We start from the raw sequence: 27,757 nt of genomic DNA on the forward strand, positions 1-27,757 counted from the left end.
GAGAGATGTACTTTGTGCACTCTCATGATGCCACTGAGAGTGGCAAGTCCGCCGATGTCCTCTCTGCAGAGTGGACAGCGGCCATAGAAACCATCAGTGAGCAACACGTGGTGGCCTTTGTCATAGATGGGGAGGCATCAAACAGGGCAGCAGCAGCTATCATAGAGGGCCACTATCCGCATGTGACAGTGTGCTTTTGCATGGCACACTGCTTGAACAACCTTCTAAAAGACATCGGCAAGCTAGACTGGATTGCTCCAGTCATTGCTGATGCAGTGAAGATGGTTACTTTCATCAACAATCACAACTTGGTTCGGAGTGAGTACCTCAAGAGGTCGGGCGGCAAAGTGCTTCTAAAGTATTCAGATACCCGCTTCGCATTCAACTTTCTTCTTGTACGCAGGCTGTCTGAATGTCAAAATGCGGTCCGACAGGTCTTCATCAGTGATGAGTTCACCACCTCCCCCTATGCAAAGACAGTTGCAGGGATTTTGTGTAAGGATAAGGCAGAGGATCTTGAGTTCTGGAAGGAGCTCAAGAGTCTAGATGCACAGGTAAAACCGGTGGTTCATTTGCTTCGAGTTCTGGATGGCATGGATCCTTGCATTGGCAAGATTTATGAGGCAATGGACCGCATGATTGAGCAGCTTGCATAGCTTGAGCCGAACGCAGAGCGATATGAGGAGATCCATGCGCTTTGCAGCTCGAGGTGGAATTCATATGCCTCTCCTTTACACGGGGCAGCGTACATGGTGGATCCAGAGTTCCAAGGTGCAGGGCAAGAGACAGATAGGGAAGTCATGAACCAATTTACAGAGATCTTAAACAAGATGGTTCTAGACAGAGATGGGGCAACGCATTGTCAGAGATCAGCTGAGACAGTACAGAGAGATGCGAGGGTCATTTGGCAGTCCAGATGCTCAGATTGATCGCAGGAAAATAGGTTCAGTGCTTTGGTGGGAGGACTATGGCTATGATGGCCCTGAGCTTCAGAGATTGGCGATCCGTATTCTCAGCCAGTCAGTTAGTACCTCATGCTTGGAGCAATTGTGGAGTACCTTTAGCCACGTTGCTTCCAAGAAGAGAAATCGGCTTGGAGTGGAGAAGGCTAATGATCTTGTCTTCGTCAGCGCAAATTTGAAAATTCTTTGCAAGAGTACAGACAAACAGACAGATCCTTTTACACAGTGGGAGATGGAGCAAGAGGCTTCTCAAGCGGGTGGAGATGCACATCCACCAACACCAGGTACTTCATCTGTGGCTGAGATAGAGAAGAACCTAGACCTCGATGATGAGGAATGGGAGGATGTGCATGATTTAAAGCCGGCTACTACGGATTGGGAGGCCTCTCAAGCTAGTGGCTCTTGAGTCTTGAGTCTTTGCCATTTATCCACCTTTTTGTATGGCTGCTTGAGCCTTGCCCTCTTTGCCATTTGTAGCTACTAGCATCTTTATGGTATTTGTCACCTTCAGTCTTTTGGTATTGTGGTCACTGAAATCTGGTTTGAACTTTGCCCCCCTTTGGTTTTTTTGTAGCACCTTGGCCGTTGGCGGCCCTTGAGGCTTGTTACTATGTTAGCCATAATTAATTCCAAAGTGTTATCTCTGACTACTACTCTTGCAATTATTTGAGAGCATTGTGTATGTACTATGGGCATTGTGTTTGCTCATTGTTGTTCATCTGGCTATGTACTCTGGGCGCCTCACATCCCAATCAAGTCATAATAAGGTTAAATGGTCTTCGAATCGTGTTTTTTGTGGGTATTAGAGTCAAAGGACTCTAATACTACTTGTATTCAAACACATAACGCTAAAAAAAATAATATTTGGGTGTTTTTTTAGCCTGCCGTTCCCGTTCCGGGCCCATTCCCGTTCCCCCGTTCCGCAGGGAGGCCCGTCGTCGTTCTCGTTCCGCGTTCCGGGTAACTCTGACGCCCACATTGCAGACTCTTGCACTTAAGGTGCTTTCTCAAGGGACATGTGCCTCTCCATGTGAGAGAAATTGGAGCACCTCCTCTCTCATTCACACCAAGAGAAGAAATAGGTTACTTCCTGCTCATACCGAGAAGCTTGTCTACATACACACCAACTTGAGGCTCTTATGCAAGATCAAAGAGCGCGGCTATAAGAGAATGGAGGTGACATTGGAGATGCTTAACAAAGAGAAGGATAAGGAGCGCTTGCTTGAGTTGCAGGAGATTCAGGAGGCTATTGCACAGAGCACTGATGATGTTATGGAGTCTCTTCCGATTAGCATGCCCAGTGATAGTGGGACTTCATGCTCCGTTGCTAAGGATGAGGCTTGGGATGAGGATGAGGATGAGGATGAGGATGAGGATGATGAGGGTGATGAGGAGGAGGTGGCCTTTGATGAGAGTTAGAGCTCATTGCATTTTGCTCTAGCCTCGGTCCTGACTCCTCTTAGCTCTACTTATGTTTTGGATTCACTATTTAGCATCGAGCGGCTGGACTCCACCCTCTAGGCTCTATTTATGTTTTATCATTTGAATTTTGGAGTACTCAGTACACAGTCTTGTTGGTTTTGGAGGCTCCATATTTTGCCATCTAGTATGATCACGATTCATTGATGTATCTATTGATCAGAGATCTTGATCTGTTTCTCGGCTCCCGACTCCTTGATTTAGCTAGATTCTACATTTTCTATGATGTTTTAATGCATTATGTGGCTTTGGGCTACTCTCTAGAGTCTACTGTTTTAATTTTAATTGCTATTTGTTATGAGATATATATATATACACTAATTTTTTAGTGCCGTATGGTATTCCACGTATGGAATCTTCGAGGGGTCTGAATCAGGCTTATATCGGGCTTCCATACCCGCCCGAGTGAGACGCATGGTTGCCGCATGAAAAAACTATGCTCTCAAGCATTGGAAGCATTTTTTGTATGGTAGAGAGTTCACATTTCGCACAGATCAGTAAGCCTTCAAGTGGCTCCAGTTCACCAGACGAATGATGTGAATGTGATACTAATGAGATTTAGTAAATCAAGACATCGATTAAAAGATCACTGCGTTCTTGATGTGATTGCTAAATAAGTTACAATGATTATAATTTATACATGAGATCTCGACAGGGATAATGATGTAAATGTGATGTGAATGTCGTCTTTGTGCAAGTACTGGATGTGTGTATTTTAGTGTATGGGTGCGCCTATTGAGCTAGTTTATGTCCTTCGTCTGTTTTGCAGGAGTAATCAAGGGAGATTACTCTTCTTTCAAGAGGGGAGTATGTCACAAGTGTGATGACGTGGCATGGTTCTTGTGGACCCTAAAGGGGCCACTAAAGAGGCCGGACAGAAAAAAAAAGAACGTTAAAAGACTACACAAATGCTAATAACGTGGCTATAGTAAATTGCACCGCATTTTGCATTGCTGACATGGCACAACCGTATGGCTATTTTGAAGAGCTTTTCACGTGGCGGTTTTTGAGAGCTTTTGGAAGCACAAAAACAACTTTGGCCGCCCAATTTTAGGGGCCCTAGTAACCTACAAAAAAGTGCCTAGGGGGTGGCTCTATGGGTCAGCTTGGCAACAAATTGCAATGATCACCTTCCAGACAATGTACATTTGTGATCACCAATAAAGAAAGAAATACCAAAAGGGAAGCCACTCTTTGAGGTTAGTGCATCTCAAAGCCAACTCCGTTGTTGTGTTGACTCTTCTCTCTCCTCTCTCTATTCGAGTTCAATTGTTGCAATTTCTTTGTGTTGCTACTGATTTATCGCTTGGGTGTCCAAGCTTGTTACAGGAAAACTGCCACTTTGTATCTCGCCTACAGATTGTTTTTCCAATTCAAGTGTTAATTTTTTTCAATGATGTTCATGGTAAACTAGCAATCTTGGGAATCTTTGGGTATGTTATATACCTGCTATTGTTGAAGACTACATCAAATTGTTGAAGAAACTACAAGGCTTGATTGCGATCCTTATCCCTAGAAAAGTATCAAACTTATGTCAAAGTGCACCTTCAAACTGAAGTTGCCAAATACTTGGAAGATTCAGAATGCTTTTTATGTGAGTCTATTGAGGCTTTTCGAGGGTGAAGTGATAGAGTGATATATGTCCTGTGACAAGATCACGAAGATCACTCATCCTCACACCTCGTCTGCTACAACATCCACGAAGAATATAAGCTTGGAATCCCCCTCTAGAACTCCAAAACCATCTAGATAAGTACTTGTAGATAGAGGCACGAGATGGTAGGGCTAACGGACTCGAGACCATCCTCTCCACCCAATTTGGGTAATGCTTCCAAACATAACCTTCCATACCACATGTAGGACAAAGAACCTCTAGTCTTTCCATTTCACCTAATCCAAAAAAAAATCAACAATCCTCGAAACCTGCTTCTGTTTCTAGACATGATGTCTCTGCAAGAGGTACAAACCCTCGCTTGCTATAAAGCACGGGTATTGAGGTAGCTGCAACACCTCTCAAGAAGTATCGTCCATCCAACTACTCCTTTTCAACATAGGTAACACGAAGATCCTCCCTTCTAAAAAAGGATATGGAGAAAATGGGGACTAGATAACAAGCTTTGCTAGATCCACGACACATCACCACCTTTGGTCAAGAGAAACACCAGATGACAGCAAGAGACTACATAAGGATGGATATGACACAACTCATCATCTTCCAAGGAGAAGAGGAGCGAGGATATAGATCACATCCAACCATCTCCAACAACACGTCTACCTGAGAAGACCATGCAAACTCAATGCAAGTTGTAACCACCATGTTTGCAACAGAAACTCTCCCTATCCATCCCCAACACATGTCAACGAGAAGTCCAATGAGAATATCCACTATAGACAAGTGCAAACCAGGCTTCAAGGCTGCAAGTAACCTCCGGTGGAAAACAATCTCCAGACTCCTCAACACAGGCAAGTACACCGGTTGAAATTGGTCCCAAATCAGTATCCTTTGCCGCACAAAACACTCCAGCTGGCTAGATGAAAATTTGCAAAGGTACCGGGCATGAATCGTCGCACATGAGTCCCCTCTTGCCTTCAAAACACAGCCCCAACGTCATCCAGCTCCTCATTGGAAAACAACCGCACTCCTCCGTCGTCTACCAGCTAAAAAAACGAAGGTTCTTAAGGGTTCTTGTGACAAAATCGAGGCAAACACCCGTCAGTCCCCCTCCCAATGCAGAAAAAGCAAAACTCAAGTAGGTATCCGTGATGAAAACACGACAACAAGTGCCCCTCCTGCTGGCTGAAAATCTGCGACCCTTCACACGCTCCAGATCCACTGGGCGTCAACAAGCCTAGTATCTGATACCATGTCAAAGTGCAGCGGAAGGTGTGGTGACAAGGGAGCCTCGGGAGAGACAAAGGAGAAGAGGAGAGAGAGAGACACTAGAGAGAGAAGACGGAGAGAGAGTGCACAAGCCCTATGGGGCAAACTTTGCATACAAGAAAGTATACAAGGCTCTGCAACTCTGCCCAAATTGGGCGGCCCCCTCCCCCTATATACATGTGTAGACAAAATGCCCGACACACTTACCTATAACCATGTTAAATAAATGGGAATATCAAGAGTCAAAAAGCATCAAATAAGACACCAGGCCTACAAGTGGCACGAACCGGACAAAAACTGGGAAATTCCCCCAATGCCTAGGACCCAACAAAGCCTCACAAGGCCAGGCAAAGCCACAAAGAAGCCCTCACTCACTAGACCTAGACGGGAAACCCAAGAGATGACCTTCAAAACTATAACAACTTAACCCTGGACCCACAGCCCTGAAAGAGTTTAGGATGGGTAATCATCAATGGACGATAGTAAGAATAGAATAGAGTTCCGAATACATGAGAGAATATGCTCTAGGACATTGATTCTAATTAAGCAATGGGCCATGGCCCAAACGTACGTATTGATAGTAGAGACATGTGGTCATGGAATCACAAATCAAGGGGTTCCATTAGCCATGGTGTGGAGTCCTCCCATAATTAGATAAAGCTGTGGAAGAATGGGCCAACAAGAGTAGAAAAATATTCGGATAACGCATGGTATATCGTGAGATCATGAAGGTCAAAGAGGTGATTGAAATAGGTGGAACTTGTGGAAGTTAAATTGGAGGAGCAGTCTGCTAAACCGGAGGAATACTCTATTGCTGCTGAGATCCATATTTTGTCGGGGATAATATGTCAAAAAGATTTTGAAATCATCTCCTTCAACCACAAAGTGGACAAACTGGCAAATTGTTTCAAAGTAATAGCAGGTTGCAAATCAACCAAATAGTCCCAATCCGTAGAATTTGAGAAGAGATTCAGACCTAGCTTCATCTTGTTGAAGTGATCGCTCTACTTGTGAATCAAGGCAAGTGTAGAACTCTCATAACACAGTAACCAGCAGGCACTTCAAACAAAAGCGGCTCGCTTCAAATCACACTTGATCTATTCAAACTTCATTTGAAGACAACACTTGCAAGAGACGGAGAGGTGAAATTCCTCTCAGGGATGTGTTGGCCCCTAAGGTACGCGTCCTTGGCGAGATTTTTTCTCTTTATAATATTAGAAGTTGGAAAAGAGTACTGTTGCCCTCTCTTATGGGAGACGTCTCTCAATGTTTGAGTACAACTAGCACTATGACGGATTTGAAGTTCTTGTAGCTAGACTGCAACTCACCAAAGCGATGACTGTGAACGTTTTATTCATGAACCAACTTGTGCACACAATCCAATAAAAACATCAACACAGATTCTGATACATTAACAAAACATCACATACAGTGCCACATCAGCAATCACAGTCTGCACACATGCCACATCCTACAGTCAGTCCGTACAGCTACCACGTCTTCAGCCTGCATAGAAAGAGTGGTGCTAGCTGTCCAGAATTGAAGAGATGTTCTTAGTGCTTAAAGCCACCAGTCCATCTACCACTGCCATTTCTGCAAGAGACATATCTAGCAGCCTTGTATAAATGAGCTAAACACCATTGATGGAATCCAAAATTTTAGCCCTAAGCACAGGGGCCAGAGCAAAACACAACACATGGAAGAGTTACCTGAGAATCTTATGAAGTTGCCAACTTAAAGATAGGTAGAGAAACAACCAAAACACCAACAATACCTGTCTGGATTTACTGTTCTACGGTAGCCCTCAAAGTACCGATGCCCTTGGACTGCTTTTGCCATATTTCCATCGTATGAGTAAACAAACACGTCACTTTCTACAGCAACCATGTAATCTAGCCCAGCCAGCCTGTTCTGATATCCCTTCAATGGAGCTAGCTCTTCCTCAGTTGCTAAGGTCGAGTGCGAATACACATTGGGAAAATGCTTTCTCAATGAAGTCATACTGGCATTCCCAAAAAGGTCACCTGCTACTATATAGATTTTGGTTGATGATGGATAGCCCAAAGCCTTCAACAGCAAGCCAGTTTCATGTGGAGTTAAAGGGCAACCTCCCTGTAGCCTCCTTTCCTCGGCGTCAATCTCTTTTTCCTTCCAATGCTGCACTTGATAACGCATTTCACGCAGCTCCTCAACCTCTTCAGCTGTGAGTCCATGGGAACAGCCTGTGAACGCAAGCATGTCTTTTTCATACCTATCAAGAACAATAAAAGATTTAAGATCTCCTTTGAATCAAAGGCCTTCCAAGATAAGATGTGGATTGTAAGAAGCAGTACCTTAGATGAAGTGCAATAAAGGGAGTTTCAGTCTGTATTCTCTTGATGAGGGTCTCACCAAGCCGTTGAATGGGATCAACAAATTGTAAAGCCCTATAATTCACTCGACAGCGAAGACGCTGAATTGCATCAGGTAGATCATTGTTGGCTAACCGGGCATCTGCATGTGTAAAATACAACACCTTATGCTGTTTGAGCAGTGGAAGTATTTCCTCCTTGTAATAGGCAGCCTAAGACCACACAAAAAAGAAGAAAATCCATAAGTCCATAATGAAAAGGGCCCTACATCTCACATGAAATTCATGTTAGTTTCCGATCTGACCATGCACCTGAGACCATGAGACGGGTGCCTTTGAAAAAGGCTCAACATTTCGCAATGATTTTGGTAAGGAATCAACCACACGCACATAGTCTTTCAGCGATGTGATGAAGTGCTGAACATCAAAAATGTCTTTGAACTCACTGCAAGTTATGTAAGAGCATAAAAAAGGAGAACGGAAATCAAGTCTTATCATAACACAACTGAAATCCGGTCACACCTTGAGTCTGCCCAGAAAGAAGTATGATCTAGATATGGTATTACAAGTGTCGCATTCATAATCCTTGCAATCGCAACCATATCACAAATCTGCACGTAGACAGACGATGTGAAATATACTCGACTTGACAACACCTCCATTTAAAACAAACTGTAAATACATACTCCTGCTCGCATTTGGTTCAACCCCCCATTTGCATTGACTAAAATATAGCCGTTTGTCCGTTTGCCTGGCACTGCAGACCACTTTAGTACAGAGATTTAAAGAAAGTCAAAAAGTTAGAAAATTCAGTAACCTACGCTTCTGATGTTTCAGTGGTTCAATGCACTGTTCAAGATGTCCTCGATCAGGCTTCGACCAGAGCTCTTCATGAAGCATAGGAACCTTGTTTTAAAAGAAACAGAAGAAGTTTAGTAGAATACCCACCGTGCCTGAGTATCAAGCGAGCAAAAAGGACAAAACGCATTGCAGACCAAGACCCTACTTCCGGCAAGCTTCAAGCCATACCCTGGAAAGTGCATCGACACCATTCAATCCGTTTACCTGCAATGCACCGGACAAAGAAGATGTTGTTTTAGAAGTATCATCTTCTGTCACAAGATAACTAACTCCAGACTGGCTGAAACTTTTTACGTATGCATCATTGAGAAGGACCTGCAAAGCATTTTCAAGATGACCTTAGTGCCCTGTGCACTTTACAAATAAAACAATATAAGGGGCATTAGAGCTGTAGCAGCTTGTATATGATCTTGCAATATACTAAACGCATCCAGACAAACAGATAATGGTAGACTTAAGCAGAATATACCTACATGAATCCAGGATAAATCCCAGATTCACCCTTAAAGGAAAGTGCAAGGTATCCTAGATGAATCCAGGATAAGCCCAGATGCACCCTTAAAGGAAAGTGCAAGGTATAGACCCAAGGTACCCACAAGACAATATAACCATCAGCTCCATCATGCATAGTATTGACTAAATACGACAACATCCCCACTATCAGAGAAAGCAAGGCTTGACTCTAGGAAACTAGGCAGCAGTAACTGACATTGCCCAAAATATAACTGTGTAAATGTCCGTGCATGAGTGTGCATCCATGCACAAAAAATTAAATTGAAAACCCTGTCTTGCATACATGTCTGAACAATTCTCAGCGCCCACAATTTAAGGCCATTTGCCCATCTGGTTGATGAACCGACGTCTCAAAAAGATTTTGAATTGCCTATCGTGGCAGTACACATACACAATTTTCTTGAGCTTGATACAAGCATCCATGCTAAACCGTCAACAGTAGATTTTGAGATCCAGCTATAAGCCATGTCAGGCTATTCTGATATAAATGTGCCAGCAACCAAATGATATACCAACTACTTTTTTCAAATAAATGCATGCATCAGGTATCTCAATTGCAAAAAGAGAAGAAAACAATCCAAAAATGTAGACTTCTGATTGCCTTTCAATTGTCTCCGATGGGTATCGCTGGGATCAATGTTAGCCACTCAATGTCTCCGCAACTCTTTACAAGTATTGTTGTTAGGGATAAAGGCCATTAGGCCAATACCACCACAGGCTAACCGCTCGACTAACCCTAATCTCATTCTTTCTTATTGATAATATAGAACAATAAGGAGCTCACACATAGTGTCAGAAGAAGCTCCACCAAATCTCTCTCTCTCTCTCTCTCTCTCTCTCTCTCTACCCTAATCTCTCAGCCCTTGCATCCCTTCCACATTGCGCACTCATCAACAACCCTATTGATGAGATGAACTGCAGTGGTAGCTGCTTCTGCCCAAAACCCTTCGGGTAGATTGGCATTAGACAACATAGATCTGACTTTCTATAGTATTGTTCTATTCATCCTCTCTGCAACACCATTTTGTGGAGGATTGTAAGGAGTCGTCAACTCACGTTTGATTCCTTTTGAATCACAAAAGTCTTGAAAAGACTTTGAAACATACTCCGCACCATTGTCAGTGCTTGACCTTCTTTCCACTCAGGTTCTCAACTAATGAGACAAACTTTTTTAATGCATGAAGCAATTGATCCTTGTACTTAAGAGGATAAACCCAAACTTTGCGAGAATAGTCATCAATGAATGTGGAAAAATAAGAAGATTAATTATTATGAACATCTTCGAGTTTTTGGCTGTGAAGCATTTTGCCATGTTCCCAAGCATATGCGTAGCAAGCTTGATCCTAAATGATGTGTACTTCAATGAGCAAAAGATGCATAAGAAACCTATACCTACTATTGAAGTTCGATGTATGGTGATTCAAGAGGATTGGATAGTGCATAACAAAGTACGTAATGTACTTGCACAACAACCACCACAAGTGGAAAACCCTCCTATGTTAGAAGAAAGAGTGGAACAACCTAAGGTGCCTGAGTTAAAGAGATCTACTCGAGTTTCTTGTCCTCTTGAACGTTTTGTTCCATCTCTTGACTATGTGATGTTGACAGATTACGGTAATCCTTCATGCTATGATGAAGTTATATCTACTGATGATAAGCTTAAGTGGCAATTGGCTATGCAATCTGAGATGAATTCTTTGAAGAAGAATGACACTTGGGACTTGGTACCATTGAAAGAGAGCATGAACGTTCTTCCTTGCAAATGGATCTACAAAATGAAGATTGATTCCATTGATGATCAGCCAAAGTACAAGGCTAGATTGGTTGCCAAGGGTTTTAGCAACAAAAGGGTGTTGATTTTGATGAAATCTTTTCACCAATTGTGAAGATGACTACTCTTCGCTTAGTGCTTGCACTGGTAGCCATTGAGGATATGGAACTTGTTCAAATGAATGTCAAAACAGCATTCTTACATGGGGATCTTCATGAAGACGTTTATATGCAAAAACCACAAGGGTTTGTTATTGAAGGCAAGGAAAAGATGGTTTGCAAACTTAAAAAAGCTCTCTATGGGACAAAACAAGTATCCCGTCAATGGTACAATAAGTTTTATGCTTCTATGTGGTCTCAAGGTTTCAGAAGGAGTGATGAAGATCATTGCCTCTACACTAAAAAGACTATTGATAATAGTCTCTTAAAGTTGATCTTGTATGTAGGTGACATGCTTATCGCCGGGAAAAGTACCACTGAGATAGATGCATTGAAATCAAAGTTGCGTAAGAACTTTGATATGAAAGATTTAGGAGAAGCCAATCACTTTCTTGGTATGCGGATTGTCAAAGATAGGAGCCAAAAAGTCCTTCACTTATCTCAAACTGAGTACATTTGTAAGGTACTTCAACGTTTTAATATGGAGAGGGGGAAGATATCCAATAGCCCATTACATCCATATGTAAAAACTTAGCCAAATTGATTGTCCTAAATCAGAGGAGGAAAAGGTTGAAATGGCCAAAGTTCCTTATGCATCTGCTATTGGTAGCTTGATGTACGCCACGATTGCTACACGTCCAGACATTGCATTTTGCAGTGGGAGTAGTTAGCAGGTACGTGTCTAATCCTGGTAAGAAGCATTGGGAGGCAGTGAAAGGAGAGATGAGATATTTGAGCGGTACAAAGGACAAATGTTTATGCTTTGGGAGTAAGGAGGCATGCATAAAAGGATACACGGATGCTGATTATGCAGGGAATGTGGACAATAGAAGATCCATGAGTGGCTATGTCTTCACATTTGCTGGGGGTGCAATATCATAAAGATCTCGTTTCCAAGATTGTATTGCTCAATCAACCACTGAGACAGAATATGTGGCCGCCTCTAAAGCTTGCAAAGAAGCTATTTGGCTTGCTCGTCTAGTGGGAGATTTGGGCGTTAATGCTGAGATTCCAATGTTGCATTGTGATAGTCAAAGTGCTATTCAACTAGCACAAAATCCTGCGTTTCATGCAAAGACAAAGCACATTGAGATCAAGTATCATTTCATTCGAGAGATGCTTGAGGACAAGTGCATCGAGCTTGTCAAGTACACACACATGACAACCCTGCTGACCTTCTAACGAAGGGTTTACCTCCTGAGCCTTTGCATATTGTCGTGACTTGATGGGTATTGGGTAGAGCCATCATACTCTACTTACCCCTTTCTCCGCTTATTGGTACATTGGCCTTTAAGTGGGAGATTGTTGGGGATAAAGGCCATTAAGCCAATACCATCACACGCTAATCGCTCCACTAACCCTAATCTCATTCTTTCTTATTGATAATATAAAACAATAAGGAGCTCACACATAGTGTGAGAAGAAGCTCCACTAAAACTCCTCTCTCTCTCTCTCCTCTATCCAAACCATAATCTCGCAGCCCTTGCATCCCTTCCACGCTGCGGGCTCATCAACAACCCTATTGATGAGATGAACTGCAGTAGTAGCTGCTTCTGCCCTAAACCCTTTGGGTAGATTGACATTAAATAACATAGATCTGACTATTCATTCTCTCTGCAACACCATCTTGTGGAGGATTGTAAGGAGCAGTCAACTCACGTTTGATTCCTTTTGAATCACAAAGTCTTGAAAAGATTTTGAAACATACTCCTCACCATTGTCAGTGCTTGACCTTCTTTCCACTCAGGTTCTCAACCAATGAGACAAACTTTTTGAATACACCAAGCACTTGATCCTTGTACTTAAGAGGATAAACCCAAACTTTGCGAGAATAGTCATCGATGAATGTGGCAAAATAAGAAGGTTAATTCTTATGAACATCTTCAAGTTTTTGGTTGTGAAGCATTTTGCTATGTTCCTAAGAATATGCGTAGCAAGCTTGATCCTAAGTCAAGGAAATGTATATTCTTAGGTTATGGTGAGTCTACTAAAATGGGATATCGCCTTTGGGATCCCGAAGCCAAAAAGATTGTTCAAAGTAATGATGTGTACTTCAATGAGCAGAAGATGCATAAGAAACTATACCTACTGTTGAAGTTCGACGTGTGGTCATTCAAGAGGATGGGATAGTGCATAACAGAGTACGTAATGTGCAAGCACAACCACCACCACAAGTGGAAAACCCTCCTATGTTAGAAGAAAGAGTGGAACAACCTAATGTGCCTGAGTTAAGGAGATCTACTCGGGTTTCTCGTCCTCCTGAACATTTTGTTCCATCTCTTGACTATGTGATGTTGACAGATTGTGGTGGGCCTTCATGCTATTATGAAGCTATGTCTGCTGATGAATTCTTTGAAGAAGAATTACACTTGGGACTTGGTATCGTTGAAAGAGGGCATGAACGTTCTTCCTTGCAAATGGGTCTACAAAATGAAGATTGCTTCCATTGATGATCAACCAAAGTACAAGGCTAGATTGGTTGCCAAGGGTTTTAAGCAACAAAAGGGTGTTGATTTTGATGAAATCTTTTCACCAATTGTGAAGATGACTACTCTTCGCTTAGTGCTTGCATTGGTAGCCATTGAGGATATGGAACTTGTTCAAATGGATGTCAAAACGGCATTCTTACAGGGCATCTTCATGAAGACGTTTATATGCAACAACCACAAGGGTTTGTTATTGAAGGCAAGGAAAAGATGGTTTGCAAACTTAAAAAGGCTCTGCTGCTTCACGGGTCTAGGGCATACATGTATGGCTAGTATGTCTCCGGGCTGGCCACCCATAGCCTAGGTTGCTCCTGGTCTGGCCGCCCGAGTTTGGGGCCGGCCGCCCACTTTTGTTCGGGCGCCCACATATATTTCCATATGTCATTTATTTCTTGTTGGGTCGTGGGGGATTTTTCCAAGCATTGCCCTACCCCCCGTGGGCACCTATTTATGGGGGCAGGGGGGTACCCACTTCCATATCTCTCACATGGTATCAGTCGCCAGGGCACTTGGTATCAACAACTTCAAGCTCTCCATTGGACCAGTGCGCAATTACCTGCAAAGGTTCTCCTCCCAAGGGATCCCAACAGCCAACGTTTTTGGAAAGCATCAACGTTCCTACAAATCTTTCTGCAAGAGGGGGTGGCGTCAACATTTGGAGAGCTTCCATTGCGAAGGAATGCTTTGCCACCTATGGTTTTGCAAGAAACATCAAATATATTGATTTCCCTGCTAGCGCTACACTTCTGGGACAGTCTCGTCGCCAAAAATGCCCCTCCTCCATTTGCGTTTTTTACCTTCATCTGCGTTTTTGGGTTTTCAACCCATTTTCGACGGTTTAATTGGTCACTTTGTGTCGACACCTTCCACAAGTTGCTTGGCACCCAGGGTACCCATGAAACCTTTGTCTTTTCAACAAAGAAGGTTTTTGGTGCCAAACAATGCAACAAAAGTGGGCTGCAAATTGACCTGCGTTTTTGCAGCAGGGAAGCAACGTTCAACTTCTAGACCCCGGATCTCGCCACCACCCACCTGGCTTTGCATTTGGTGCATTGCCGACGAGTATCCTCTCCGTCTTCATCAGATTTCAGCCATTACCCCTTGCTGTTTTCTCTATTTTCAGCCCATCTGGGGTAGTGACAGTGATTCACCACCCTTCCCTACACCCTGTGCACTGCTCTGGACCCTGCCGAGAGCGTACGAGCACGCCGAAAATCACTGGACAGCAGCATTTTCATCACCTCGCAGTTGCGTTTTTTGGGTGGACAGCAGTCACATGGTTTGTGTTTTTTCACAGAGGATAAAGTTACCTCCTATCGTGACACCATCCGGTGGTGGTCCATGCGGTCTCTTTGTGACTGCTGCAGTACACGTTATCTTCGACATCGGCCTGATCATCTACAGGCGTACGATCCTTGGGAGATCCATTCATTCCAACCATCATTCGACGGTTGCATACTCCAAAGGGGGTGGTGACTTGTGGTTTGCTATGGACACACCTATGCACTCATTAGAGGAGTTCACACGAGATATGGCCATGCTCATGGCATATGGGATTCCGACATTCCCAGAGAAGACACCACCATCTTGGGTGGACAGACACTTACCACTTGACCTCGACACGTCAAATCACTTTCTTACACAGGAGCATCTACATGGACTCAAGGAGAGGATCTTGGATCTCTTCTTGGACAGGTTCATTGCTTGGATCTACACACTGGAGTAGGACTTCAATGCTTTGGACTTCTTGGAGAGTTTACCCGCGAGATACGGGAGATTAGGCATCACACACTTACATCCGGAGTCACCTAGAGCTTGGCTTGGATGGTAGTGTAGTTGCTCTTCTACACTCTTGATCATTTGGATTTCAACCTTCAAAGTTGCTTACACTCACCCTCGGTAACCTCACAGCTTTATCCCCCGACTTTGGCAATAGGCCACTCCCAGCTCATTCACATTGAGAGCCACACCGAGTTACGGTTTGGTGGCTTTGTTGGCGTGAATTTTGTTTTGGTTGACACCGGAAGATTGGAGACAGGAGATACATGCAAGACGGCATAGAGAGATTGGTCTGGCCTTTCCTCTTCTTAGAGGATCTTCACAGTGCAGACTTCTCAGTCTAGCTTCCCTTCTTCATACAGGATGATTACGGTGCAGATAGCTTGGTCTGACCACACCTCTTCTCAGAGGCCCCTCACAGTGCAGAATGTTGAGTCTGGCTTTCCCCTCATCTTGGATTACCCTACCTACTGACAGGACACCATCCGGTGGTGTTCTGTGCGGTCTATCGGTGACTGCTGCAGCTTACGGTAGCTTCTATAGTGCAAACTGCTTACTCTGGCTTTCCCGGATTCGGAGGGAGTTTATGGCGCAGATTACTATATCTAACCTTCCTGGAGTTTTACACAACTTCGCCACCTGGCCACACTGGGTTGCAGGTTCATGCATTGACAGGCTTCCGTGCATTCTCATGATGGTTCTTGGGCTTCTCCATTTTCTCCAAACGGTTTGACTACAAACACCACAGATCCTATTGGGCAGGACACTTGCAAGTCTATTGGCACTTCTTTCACAAGGAGTTGTTTTCACACTCAGTTCGACCTTCACGCAGTACCTTCACACTGTATCGGCGGAGTACAGCAATTTGCTACACTACTTGTGACGACACTTTACCACGGAGATTTCTTGGCGGTTGGGACACCCCAGACTGCTGCAACACTCGTGGAGTTGGCCGGATTATTGTCTTTAAGTGGGCATCGCAGCAAACATCTTCATCATTTGCCTCACATCTTCGGCTTCATACGGTTTGTTCAGAATCTGGTGCTGAGAGGGGGTGTTAGGCTTACACCACTCTGCTGCTTCACGGGTCTAGGGCATACATGTACAGCTAGTATGTCTCCAGGCTGGCCACGCAAAGCCTAGGTTGCTCCTAGTCCAGCTGGCCGAGTTTGGGGCGAGTTTGGGGCCGGCCACCCACTTTTGTCCGGGCACCCACATATATTTCCATATATCATTTATTTCTTGTTGGGTCGTGGAAGATTTTTCAAGGCATTGCCCTACCTCCCCTTGGGCACCTATTTATGGGGCCAAACGGGTACCCACTTTCATATCTCTCACAAAGCATTGGGAGGCAGTGAAAGGAGTGATGAGATATTTGAGCGGTACAAAGGACAGATGTTTATGCTTTGGGAGCAAGGAGGCATGTGTAAAAGGATACATGGATGCTGATTATGCAGGGAATGTGGACAATAGAAGGTCCACGAATGGCTATGTTTTCACATTTGCTGGGGGTGCAATATCATGGAGATCTCGTTTGCAAGATTGCATTGCTCAATCAACCACTAAGGCAGAATATGTGGCCGCCTCTGAAGCTTGCAAAGAAGCTATTTGGCTTTCTCGTCTAGTGGGAGATTTGGGCATTAATGCTGAGATTCCAATGTTGCATTGTGATAGTCAAAGTGTTATTCAACTAGCACGAAATCCTGTGTTTCATGCAAAGACAAAGCACATTGAGATCAAGTATCATTTCATTCAAGAGATACTTGAGGACGAGTGCATTGAGCTTGTCAAGGTACACACACATGACAACCCTGCTGACCTTCTCACGAAGGGTTTACCTCCTGAGCGTTTTGCATATTGTCGTGACTTGATGGGTATTGCGTAGAGCCATCATACTCTACTTACCCTTTTCTCCGCTTATTGGCACATTGGTCTTTAAGTGGGAGGTTGTTGGGGATGAAGGCCATTAGGCCAATACCATCACAGGCTAACCGCTCCAGTAACCCTAATCTCATTCTTTCTTATTGATAATATAAAACAATTAAGAAGCTCACACATAGTGTGAGGAGAAGCTCCACCAAAACTCTCTCTCTCTCTCTCTCTCTCTCTCTCTCTCTCTCTCTCTCTCTCTCTCTCAATCCTAATCTCTCAGCCCTTGCATCCCTTCCACGTTGCGCACTCATCAACAACCCTATTGATGAGATGAACTGCAGTAGCACCTGCTTCTGCCCAAAACCCTTCGGGTAGATGGCATTAGACAACATAGATCTGACTTTCTCTAGTATTGTTCTATTCATTCTCTCTGCAACACCATTTTGTGGAGGATTGTAAGGAGCAGCCAACTCACGTTTGATTCCTTTTGAATCACAAAAGTCTTGAAAAGACTTTGAAACATACTCCGCACCATTGTCAGTGCTTGACCTTCTTTCCACTCAGGTTCTCAACTAATGAGACAAACTTTTTTAATGCATGAAGCAATGGATCCTTTACTTAAGAGGATAAACCCAAACTTTGCAAGAATAGTCATCGATGAATGTGGCAAAATAAGAAGGTTAATTATTATGAACATCTTCGAGTTTTTGGCTGTGAAGCATTTTGCCATGTTCCTAAGCATATGCGTAGCAAGCTTGATCCTAAGTCAAGCAAATGTATATTCTTAGGTTATGGCAAGTCTGGTAAAATGGGATATCGCCTTTGGGATCCCGAAGCCAAAAAGATTGTTCGAAGTAATGATGTGTACTCCAATGAGCAAAAGATGCATAAGAAACCTATACCTAATATTGAAGTTCGATGTGTGGTGATTAAATAGGATTGGATAGTGCATTACAAAGTACGTAATGTACTTGCACAACCACCACCACAAGTGGAAAACCCTCCTATGTTAGAAGAAAGAGTGGAACATTCAACAACCTAATGTGCCTGAGTTAAGGAGATCTACTCGAGTTTCTCATCCTCTCGAACGTTTTGTTCCATCTCTTGACTATGTGATGTTGACAGATTATGGTGAGCCTTCATGCTATGATGAAGCTATGTCTGCTCATGATAAGCTTAAGTGGCAATTGGCTATGCAATCTCATATGAATTCTTTGAAGAAGAATGACACTTGGGACCTGGTATCGTTGAAAGAGAGCACGGACGTTCTTCCTTGCAAATGGGTCTACAAAATGAAGTTGCTTCCATTGATAATCAAACAAAGTACAAGGCTAGATTGGTTGCCAAGGTTTTAAGCAACAAAAGGGTGTTGATTTTGATGAAATCTTTTCACCAAATGTGAAGATGACTACTCTTCCCTTAGTGCTTGCATTGGTAGCCATTGAGGATATGGAACTCTTTCAAATGGATGTCAAAATGGCGTTCTTACATGGGAATCTTCATGAAAACGTTTATATGCAACAACCACAAGGGTTTGTTATTGAAGGCAAGGAAAAGATGGTTTGCAAACTTAAAAAGGCTCTCTATGGGACAAAACAAGAATCCCGTCAATGGTACAATAAGTTTGATGCTTTTATGCGGTCTCAAGCTTTTAGAAGAAGTGACGAAGATCATTGCCTCTACACTAAAAAGACTTGATAATAGTCTTTTGATATTGATCTTGTATGTAGGCGACATGCTTATCGCCGGAAAAAGTACCACTGAGATAGATGCATTGAAATCAAAGTTGCGTCAGAACTTTGTTATGAAAGACTTAGGAGAAGCCAATCACTTTCTTGGTATGCGGATTGTCAAAGATAGGTCCTTCACTTATCTCAGACTGAGTACATTTCTAAGATTGTCACGTGACACATCCAACCCTATGTGTCCGTGGACAAGCTACAGCACGACAAGGGTTCAGCCAGTCCAGCCAGTCTAGATTTAGAAGTGATCTGGCACTTATGTGAGTCTGTTCGCAGACCGTGCATGGCCAGTCACTTAGTGTAGATGCATATCCTCTGGTTGCACACAGCATGATTATAAGCATTCCCATCAGAATCCTTCAGAGGAATTTTCCAGTGCATTTAGCCTATTTTCCCTATTTTTGACATTTTCACTTATTATTTTTAAGTGACCTTTGTTGGAAAGTAGGTAGGGCAATTTTGCTAAGTTAATATATAAGCAAACCAGAGTTAGCACTTTCTGGTAGAAGAGGCAGCATGAGCACCATTGCTCAACAAGCAACTTCTCAGCAAGAACCCTTGGTGGTGTTTTCTCCTCCAAGCACAGAAACTGTAGCCCTAGCGTTTTCATCAGCAAGCACTATCGCCATACAGCTTCAGCCCTTGGCGTTTTCAGCAACCTCCCATCGCCATAGCCTCTCCCCTTGCTAGCGTTATTCATCCAGATGGCGTAGCAAAACAACCTCAGCCCAGGCGTTTTTCCAAGAAGCCCAAATCGCCTATTGCATGGCGTTTTCAGCAGATAGAGCACGAGCAGATCTCAGCTTTTGACCACCTAAAGAACAGCAGATTCCCAGCGATAAAGACCAGCCATATCAGCGTTTTTAGGAGCAGAAATTCAGCAATAAAGACCAGCAAAAATCAGCGTTTTCTCTTGCGTTTTCAGCCGCAGCAGATTTCAGCCCATTTGCGTTTTTGGACAGCAGATAGAAAGCAGCAGATTTCAGCCCTTAGATCGGTCTCGCCATCCCCGTCGTCGTCATCGATCTAGCTTAGACTTGCATCAGTCACATGCATCCACTTTGTACCAGTTTGTGCGATCAATAGTAGACCACTCTCGCTGACGAGAGTGGGGCCTTCGGAGGAGGGTTTTACGTCTCTGGTATCGTATTCTCTTCTCTCTCTATCTCTCAGTCTAATACACTTGCACGCATAGTGTCCATTCACTTTGTTTGTGATCATTGCACTCTCTCATTAAGAACGGAAGGCTCTCCCTTCCGTAAGAACAAAAAAGAACCTTGAGCACAGTTCGGAGCACTCATCTTGAGCAAAGTTCAAACATTCATTCCGTTGCACGTTACATTGGTATCAGAGCTTTGACAGTGTTCTGTATCACTCAAGGAAAGAACCACAAGAACCACATTTTTTTTTTTGCTTGTTGAGGTCGCACGAACCCAAGTTCGCTTGGGCGTGTCGATTCCTAATCGTGTTTTTGAAGAGTGACAGGAATCCCAAGAAAGAAGGGCTTGTCCAGCCTCCCCTTGTGCCTCTTTTCATTCATTGAGAGCGGACCGTGCACTTAGCGGACGGCCAATCGACGTGAGGTGAGAAAAAGCATCCTTGGTGTGAGCGCAAGGCCGCCAAGGGGTGCGCCCGCGGAAAAGAGAAGAACTCACGTGAAGAGAAGATCCTTCTCGAACACAGATTGCAAGCAAAAGAAGAACCTCAAGAACTCAAGAACCCAGGAACTAAGACCCGCAAGAACCCAAGTTCCTCGCGAACTTAAGAACCCACGACTTCAGAATGGTCATCACTCGAAGCGGAATGGATACTTCGCTTAAAGGTGATGAGCATGAGAGAGGCGAAGAAGAATTTTCCCCACCAGGGGGTTTTTCCGACCCTCCCCCTTCCCCATCTACGTCAAGGATTGCACTAACTCCTATGGAGGCTTTGGACCAGATGTTTATGGAAAGGAAGTTAGAACGCGAAGCAAGACAAGCAGAAAGAATGACAGAATTTGATCGTGAATGCAAAGAAAGAAAAGCAGAAATGGATCGTAGACACGCAGGAAGAAAAGCAGAAAGAAAGGCAGCCATAGAGCGTGAGCATGAGCAAGCGCGACACATGCAAGAGTTGTTGCGAACTCTTTTCTCAAGTGCAAGCGCACTATGCACAGAATCAGGAAAAGGAGACTCTCTCAGTCTCTACTTCTCCAAAGCATGACACACATGATTTGCGTGATGATTTGGATGACACTGACAAGCATGATGATTTGCATTATCAAAATGTGATTTCTCACAAACACGATGAATTGCATGAAGATGACGTGATTGTTCACAAGGATGATGAGTTAGTTGATACTTTTTCTAGCGAAGCTAATCTCGTTGCAGATTCGATCAATCACGAAGGATCGATCTTGGCTCTCGAGCCTAAGTCCAAAGAACCCCTTCAGGAAGAATCGATTTTGGCTCTCGAGCCTAGGTCCAAAGAACCCTCACAGGAAGTATTATGTGTTTGCATGATTAGTCAGCACGCATTGATCAAGTGTTTCATTCGAGATCGTTTCCTGTATTTTAGTCGGCGTGATCCCTTTTCCTAGGCATGACATATTGTACGTTGAGTACGTTTCACTCATGAATGAGCACGAATGTATGCAAATTGTTCATGACAAGATGGAAAGTATGTATGTAAGGAAGTCACATTCCATGTCTCTTCCTTGGCATGGCACATTCGTAGAAAGAGCACATGAAAGTATGAGCACCAAGCATGGGCATTTCCATTGTGAATTGCCACAATTGATTGCTTTAGATCAGAAGAGAAAGATTCGATCTCATTGTTTGCGTGTGTGTGGTGAACAGTTTGGCACTCCGTCTATTTGTTCATCTACATTGCATGCAGTCTTTTAGGGAGACGAGATTTTTTTCTCTCACTTTACATGGAATGGGTATGTTCACGATTTTGTGTTGGAAATGGTTTCAAGAATTTTCAGCCATGGAGATTCTTGAAGAAGAAGAAGAAGCACGACTCTCGACGAAGTTGAAGCATTGAAGGAGCCAAAGAAGATTTTGTCGCTTTCGGCGCGGCCCAAAGAAGCAAGCATTGCAGACCTTTATGAAGTTCAAGTACCGCACGACCCACACATCAGAGTGGGCCGGCGAAGAGACCCTTCCAGGATTCCGGATGCTATTGGCGATCTCCCTCGACGCCATATAGTTCGGTACCGGCACCTCACTTTGAAAAGGAGGGGATGTCACGTGACACATCCAACCCTATGTGTCCGTGGACAACCTTCAGCACGACAAGGGTTCAGACAGTCCAGTCAGTCTAGATTTAGAAGTGATCAAGCACTTTTGTGAGTCTGTTCGCAGACCGTGCATGACCAATCACTAAGTGTAGATGCATATCCTCTGGTTGCACATAGCATGATTATAAGCATTCCCATCAGAATCCTTCAGGGGAATTTTCCAGTGCATTTAGCCTATTTTCCCTATTTTTGACATTTTTCACTTATTATTTTTAAGTGACTTTTGTTGGAAAGTAGATAGGGCGATTTTGCTAAGTTAATATATAAGCAAACCAGAGTTAGCACTTTCTGGCAGAAGAGGCAGCAGGAGCACCATTGCTCAACAAGCCACTTCTCAGCAAGAACCCTTGGTGGCGTTTTCTCCTCCAAGCAAAGAAACCCTAGCCCGAGCGTTTTCATCAGCAAGCACTATCGCCATACAGCTTCAGCCCTTGGCGTTTTCCGCAACCTCCCATCGCCATAGCCTCTCCCCTTGCTAGCGTTTTTCATCCAGATGGTGTAGCAAGACAACCTCAGCCTTGGCGTTTTTCCAAGAAGCCCAAATCGCCCATTGCATGGCGTTTTCAGCAGATAGAGCACCAACAGATCTCAGCTTTTGACAACCTAAAGACCAGCAGATTTCCAGCGATAAAGACCAGCCATATCAGCGTTTTCTCTTGCGTTTTCAGCCGCAATAGATTTCAGCCCATCTGCGTTTTTGGACAGCAGATAGAAAGCAGCAGATTTCAGCCCTTAGATCGGACTCGCCATCCCCGTCGTCATCATCGATCTAGCCTAGACTTGCATCAGTCACATGCATCCACTTTGTACCAGTTTGTGCAATCAATAGTAGACCACTCTCGCCGACGAGAGTGGGGCCTTCGGAGGAGGGTTTTACAACGTCTCTGGTGTCGTATTCTCTTCTCTGTCTATCTCTCAGTCTCATACACTTGCACGCATAGTGTCCATTCACTTTGTTTGTGATCATTGCACTCTCTCATTAAGAACGGAAAGCTCTCCCTTCCATAGAACAAAAAGAAACCTTGAGCACAGTTCGGAGCACTCATCTTGAGCAAAGTTCAAACATTCATTCCGCTGCAAATTACAAAGGTACTTCAACGTTTTAATATGGAGAGGGGGAAGATATCCAATAGCCCATTACCTCCATGTGTAAAACTTAGCCAAATTGATTGTCCTAAATCAGAGGAGGAAAACGCTGAAATAGCTAAAGTTCCTTATGCATCTGCTATTGGCAGCTTGATGTACGCCATGATTGCTACACGTCCAGACATTGCATTTTGCAAGGGAGTAGTTAGCAGGTACGTGTCTAATCCTGGTAAGAAGCATTGGGAGGCAGTGAAAGGAGTGATGAGATATTTGAGCGGTACAAAGGACAAATGTTTATGCTTTGGGAGCAAGGAGGCATGTATAAAAGGATACACGGATATTGATTATGCACGGAATGTGGACGATAGAAGGTCCACGAGTGGCTATGTCTTCACATTTGGTGGGGATGCAATATCATGGAGATCTCGTTTGCAAGATTGCATTGCTGAATCAACCACTAAGACGGAATATGTGGCCGCCTCTGAAGCTTGCAAAGAAGCTATTTGGCTTGCTCATTTAGTGGGAGATTTGGGCGTTAATGTTGAGATTCCAATGTTGCATTGTGATAGTCAAAGTGCTATTCAACTAGCACGAAATCCTGTGTTTCATGCAAAGACAAAGCACATTGAGATCAAGTATCATTTCATTCGAGAGATGCTCGAGGACAAGTACATCGAGCTTGTCAAGGTACGCACACATGACAACCTTGCTGACCTTCTCACAAAGGGTTTACCTCTTGAGCGTTTTGCATATTGTCGTGACTTGATGGATATCAGGTAGAGCCATCATACTCTACTTACCCCTTTCTCCGCTTATTGGCACATTGGCCTTTAAGTGGGAGGTTGTTGGGGATAAAGGCCATTAGGCCAATACCATCACAAGCTAACCATTCCACTAACCCTAATCTCATTCTTTCTTATTGATAATATAAAACAATAAGGAGCTCACACATAGTGTGCGAAGAAGCTCCACCAAAACTCTCTCTCTCTCTCTCTCTCTCTCTCTCTCTCTCTCTCTCTCTCTCAACCCTAATCTCTCAGCCCTTGCATCCCTTCCACGCTGCGCACTCATCAACAGTTGTGATACAAGCTACTATGCAAACTTAAGACACAATCAAAAAACTTTTCATCACAAATGCTTACCTTCAAACAATGCATAAAATTGGTACAAAAAATCAACTTGGCATGCCATATACAATTGTATGCATGCACAACCACACGCATACAATTTCATTTTACAAGAAATCGACTTGGCATGCCCGGGGGGGGGGGGGGGGGGAGGACAAGAAAAGACTTGGCACACCATGTGTGTGTGTGTGTGTGTGTGTGTGTGTGTGTGTGTGTGTGTGTGTGTGAGAGCACTTGCACTGTTCACACCATTGGAGGACAATGTGCTGAATGGGAGTCCTAATACCAATTGTCTCTGACTTGATTAGAAATACTAACTACCAATTGGCTGATTTCTTACCGTGCACTTTCAGGCTATCTCCTTGCCAACCGTGCAGGTGAGGGGTGTGTGCAGACACGTCCATATACCACTGCTTATTCCTGACACAAATCAAATAACAAATTGAGTGTAGCTTACCTTAATCACAGAAGATTGTCTAGGCTCCAGAGCCAGCCAAAACAGGGAGGCAATCTTCCCAAAAAGAAGACAGAGGATAAAAAGGGACCAGAGAAGAAGGGTCCATTGTCTCCAACTCCTTCTGCCTGTAAATCTGTTACAAGATTGGACACCATTGTGCAATAGACAATTGCTTACAATAGCTGCATTGCCATTAGTGTAAGGGCCTGATTTCGCATAGAGGTTAGTGGGGTTAGCATGAGGATTATTGGAATTTGGTGTCTGTGTATGCACAAGAGAGGTATGGTTCGAACTGCGGGAATGAGGATTGGAGAGGTGATATGCATTGAGGCTTTGGTGATTTGGACTCTGTGAATCTGTGGAAGGAGGCCTGCGTTTGTTATTGCTACTATCAGGCAAGATGAGAGAATCATCCGGTGCATCGAGGCTCTCACTGCAGACAAGTCGTTCAATGTCTAAAAGAGCAGCATTGCTGCGCTTTGTAAATGACGATGAGCGCCGACTTGCTGGGGTGTTCATAGATGCAGAGGATGCAACTCGAGGGCTCAGCACTACATGCGCTATGTCCCGGTCTTCCTGTTGGATCAAAGAGACAATGCGGCCACGACCCGTTACCCAATGGTTGCCCATAAGGCCACTTATATACACAAGAAGAACTTGCCTGCTGTTGCTTCTTCCTCCTCTTCTTCCTTCCCGACAGGAACATACACAGGAAGGTCTGCTGGATGATGTTCTTCTTCTTCTTCTTGGGCGATGTCTGCAATGTACTCCAGCAAAAGAGCTATGGAATTTCTCTTGAGCTTCTTGCAGAACTTCGTTGCACTGATCCGGGGTCGCTCATGTGAGAATCTGGAATCCAGCTTGCCTTCTATAGACAACCCAACAACAGGGAATTGAGAGAGAGAGAGAGAGAGAGAGAGTGTTAAAAGCTTCTCTCCTTCCTGTCACATTAGAGAGAGAGAGAGAGAGCGCGCGTTAAAAGCTTCCCTCCTTCCCGTCACATTAGAGAGAGAGAGAGAAGAGAATAAGAAGAAGGAGGGGGGGGGGGGGGAGAGAGAGAGAGTACAGAAGGGCAATGTTTTCCTCTCGCAGTAAAGGCATCACAATGTAGAAAACAAGAGAGTACAAAATTGTCCCATTCCCGGTCACAAAACGCAAAATTCGTCGCAAATTAAAAGATGCGTATCGAGAGAGAGAGAGAGAGAGAGAGAGAGAGACGAAATGGAGGAAGTCTAGAAAATAAGAATGCAGTTGCAAATACTTACCGCAAGGGTAGTGAAGAAGCGAGGCACCGACAGTGAATACCAGCCATGGTAGCTTACCTACATGCAGTTGCAGGGCAGTACGAGATCGCAGCACTCTACTCTTATTCTCCATACATCTCTCTTCCGACGTAAATTATGAAAGCTGGAAAATTTACCCACGTTGTGGTCGGGGGTCCGGGGATAGAGCTCCCCCCAAGTTGCAAACTCGTTGATTTATAATATATATATACATATATATATATTCTATACTATTATAAAAGCGGGAGGGCCCCCCTCGTCCCTATATGGCATGGCTCCAGGTCAGAGGGGATCTAGGGCCCAAATTTGGGGGGCAAGGTGGCTTTAATCTCCGCCGTCGGATCACACGGTGAACTAGGGGTGGGTGAACTGGGGTGAACTGAGGGTGAACTAGGGGCACCTAAATTAGGATATGATCATGTGCCATGCCAACATGGACAGTGACGTGCGCTAGCGTGGTGGTAGGGCATTCGGGTGGCAACCGAGACGTCCTAGGTTCAACCCACACCTCGCGAGGCGGGTGAACTAGGAGTGAACTTGGGGCACCATTTTTGCCCCGAGTTCACCCCTAGTTTACCCCTAGTTCACTACATGATCCGACGGCCGAGATTAAAGCCGCCTCGCGCTGCCAATTTTGGGCCTTAGATCCCCCCTGGCTAGAGGCGTGCCATATAGTGACGAGGGAGCCCCCCCTCGCCCCCAACACTTTGGTTCCGACTACACAGCGAAAGAGAGAGAGAGAGAGAGAGAGAGAGAGAGAGAGAGGGGGGGGAGAGAAGGTTGTCGGTCGTACTAGTTCTATATTCTATACTACAATAAAGGGGGAGGGGAATCCCCCCCGCCCCATGTGGTGCTCTTTCTTGCTTTCAAGCCAATGTGCTTTGCGCAAGGTGACACAATAGACACGCGAGAGAGAGAGAGAGAGGTGCCGCCGTTGGAGGCGACGTCTGTTTCGTATAATACCTATGGGTGAATCTGTCATCTATTATGGCTCGTTGCCGCGTGCCAATAACGAAGTTGAACCCAAAGAGTATAGCTCATCTGGTTGAGCCATCATAATGTATCCCCAAGGTTGAGGGCTTCAGGCTCATGGGCGACAATCAGTGGGTGCTACCAACTTCTCTATTGGGGGAGTTGTTGTTCCTATGGTATCGCCCCTTGTGGATGTGATGTGTACAAGGAATCCTCACTCTCATCTCTATAGAGATTGAAGGGCCACATGACCCAATGCCATGGATGGTAAAAAAACCACAAAAAGAACAAGCACAAAAAAGTGATGAAATCACGAGGCCTGCCAATGACAATTATTGTGCCATGACATGCAAAGTGAGCAGCATGGAGATGAAGCAAGTCATATGGGCCCCTCATAAACTGCAAATCAAAAAACACCAACAAAGCCAACATTCAATTGGTTCCTACCATGCTTGTTTTTGTGAAGATTAAAGTAGGTAGCCAAAGCTTTGTCCTAGTTAACCTCTTTTATTCAGGGCTAGCTCTCAGCCTAATCTCGTCCATTTCCAAGATGGTTCCTCTTCTATTATATTACATCTTGTTCCCAGCCATGCATGGTAAATCCTCGTCGACATACATAAATGGGAGTATGTAAAACATGAGCGTTTACTGTTGCTAGCTAGACTACGTTAACTCAATTGGTTTTGTGGTGGGCA

The 27,757-nt window shown here is 44.2% G+C and overlaps 1 protein-coding gene across 9 annotated transcripts in view; it reads right to left on the bottom strand.

Moving 5' to 3' along the window:
- The window catches only part of LOC147465092 (O-fucosyltransferase 35-like), a 39,650-nt gene extending 13,837 nt beyond the window's left edge, over positions 1-25,813 (bottom strand). Inside the window, exons 1-9 of one of the 9 annotated variants that reach the window (XM_086518123.1) lie at positions 25,469-25,813; positions 24,808-25,383; positions 8,702-8,848; positions 8,494-8,578; positions 8,359-8,429; positions 8,195-8,283; positions 7,985-8,117; positions 7,656-7,885; positions 7,097-7,573 (exon numbers count right to left, since the gene is read on the bottom strand). In XM_086518123.1, coding sequence (XP_086374249.1) covers positions 7,097-7,573; positions 7,656-7,885; positions 7,985-8,117; positions 8,195-8,283; positions 8,359-8,429; positions 8,494-8,578; positions 8,702-8,848; positions 24,808-25,383; positions 25,469-25,513 — 1,853 coding nt within the window. In that variant the 5' untranslated portion in view covers positions 25,514-25,813. Of the gene's footprint in view, positions 1-7,096; positions 7,574-7,655; positions 7,886-7,984; positions 8,118-8,194; positions 8,284-8,358; positions 8,430-8,493; positions 8,579-8,701; positions 8,849-24,807 lie in introns of all 9 variants that reach the window. The other 8 variants (XM_086518151.1, XM_086518143.1, XM_086518140.1 and 5 more) reach the window with 8 other exon arrangements.
- Between the last annotated feature and the right edge of the window lie 1,944 nt (positions 25,814-27,757).

Source organism: Adiantum capillus-veneris, chromosome 1 (genome assembly GCF_014529385.1).
Source record: "Adiantum capillus-veneris isolate H3 chromosome 1, ASM1452938v2, whole genome shotgun sequence".
Taxonomy (NCBI): domain Eukaryota; kingdom Viridiplantae; phylum Streptophyta; class Polypodiopsida; order Polypodiales; family Pteridaceae; genus Adiantum; species Adiantum capillus-veneris.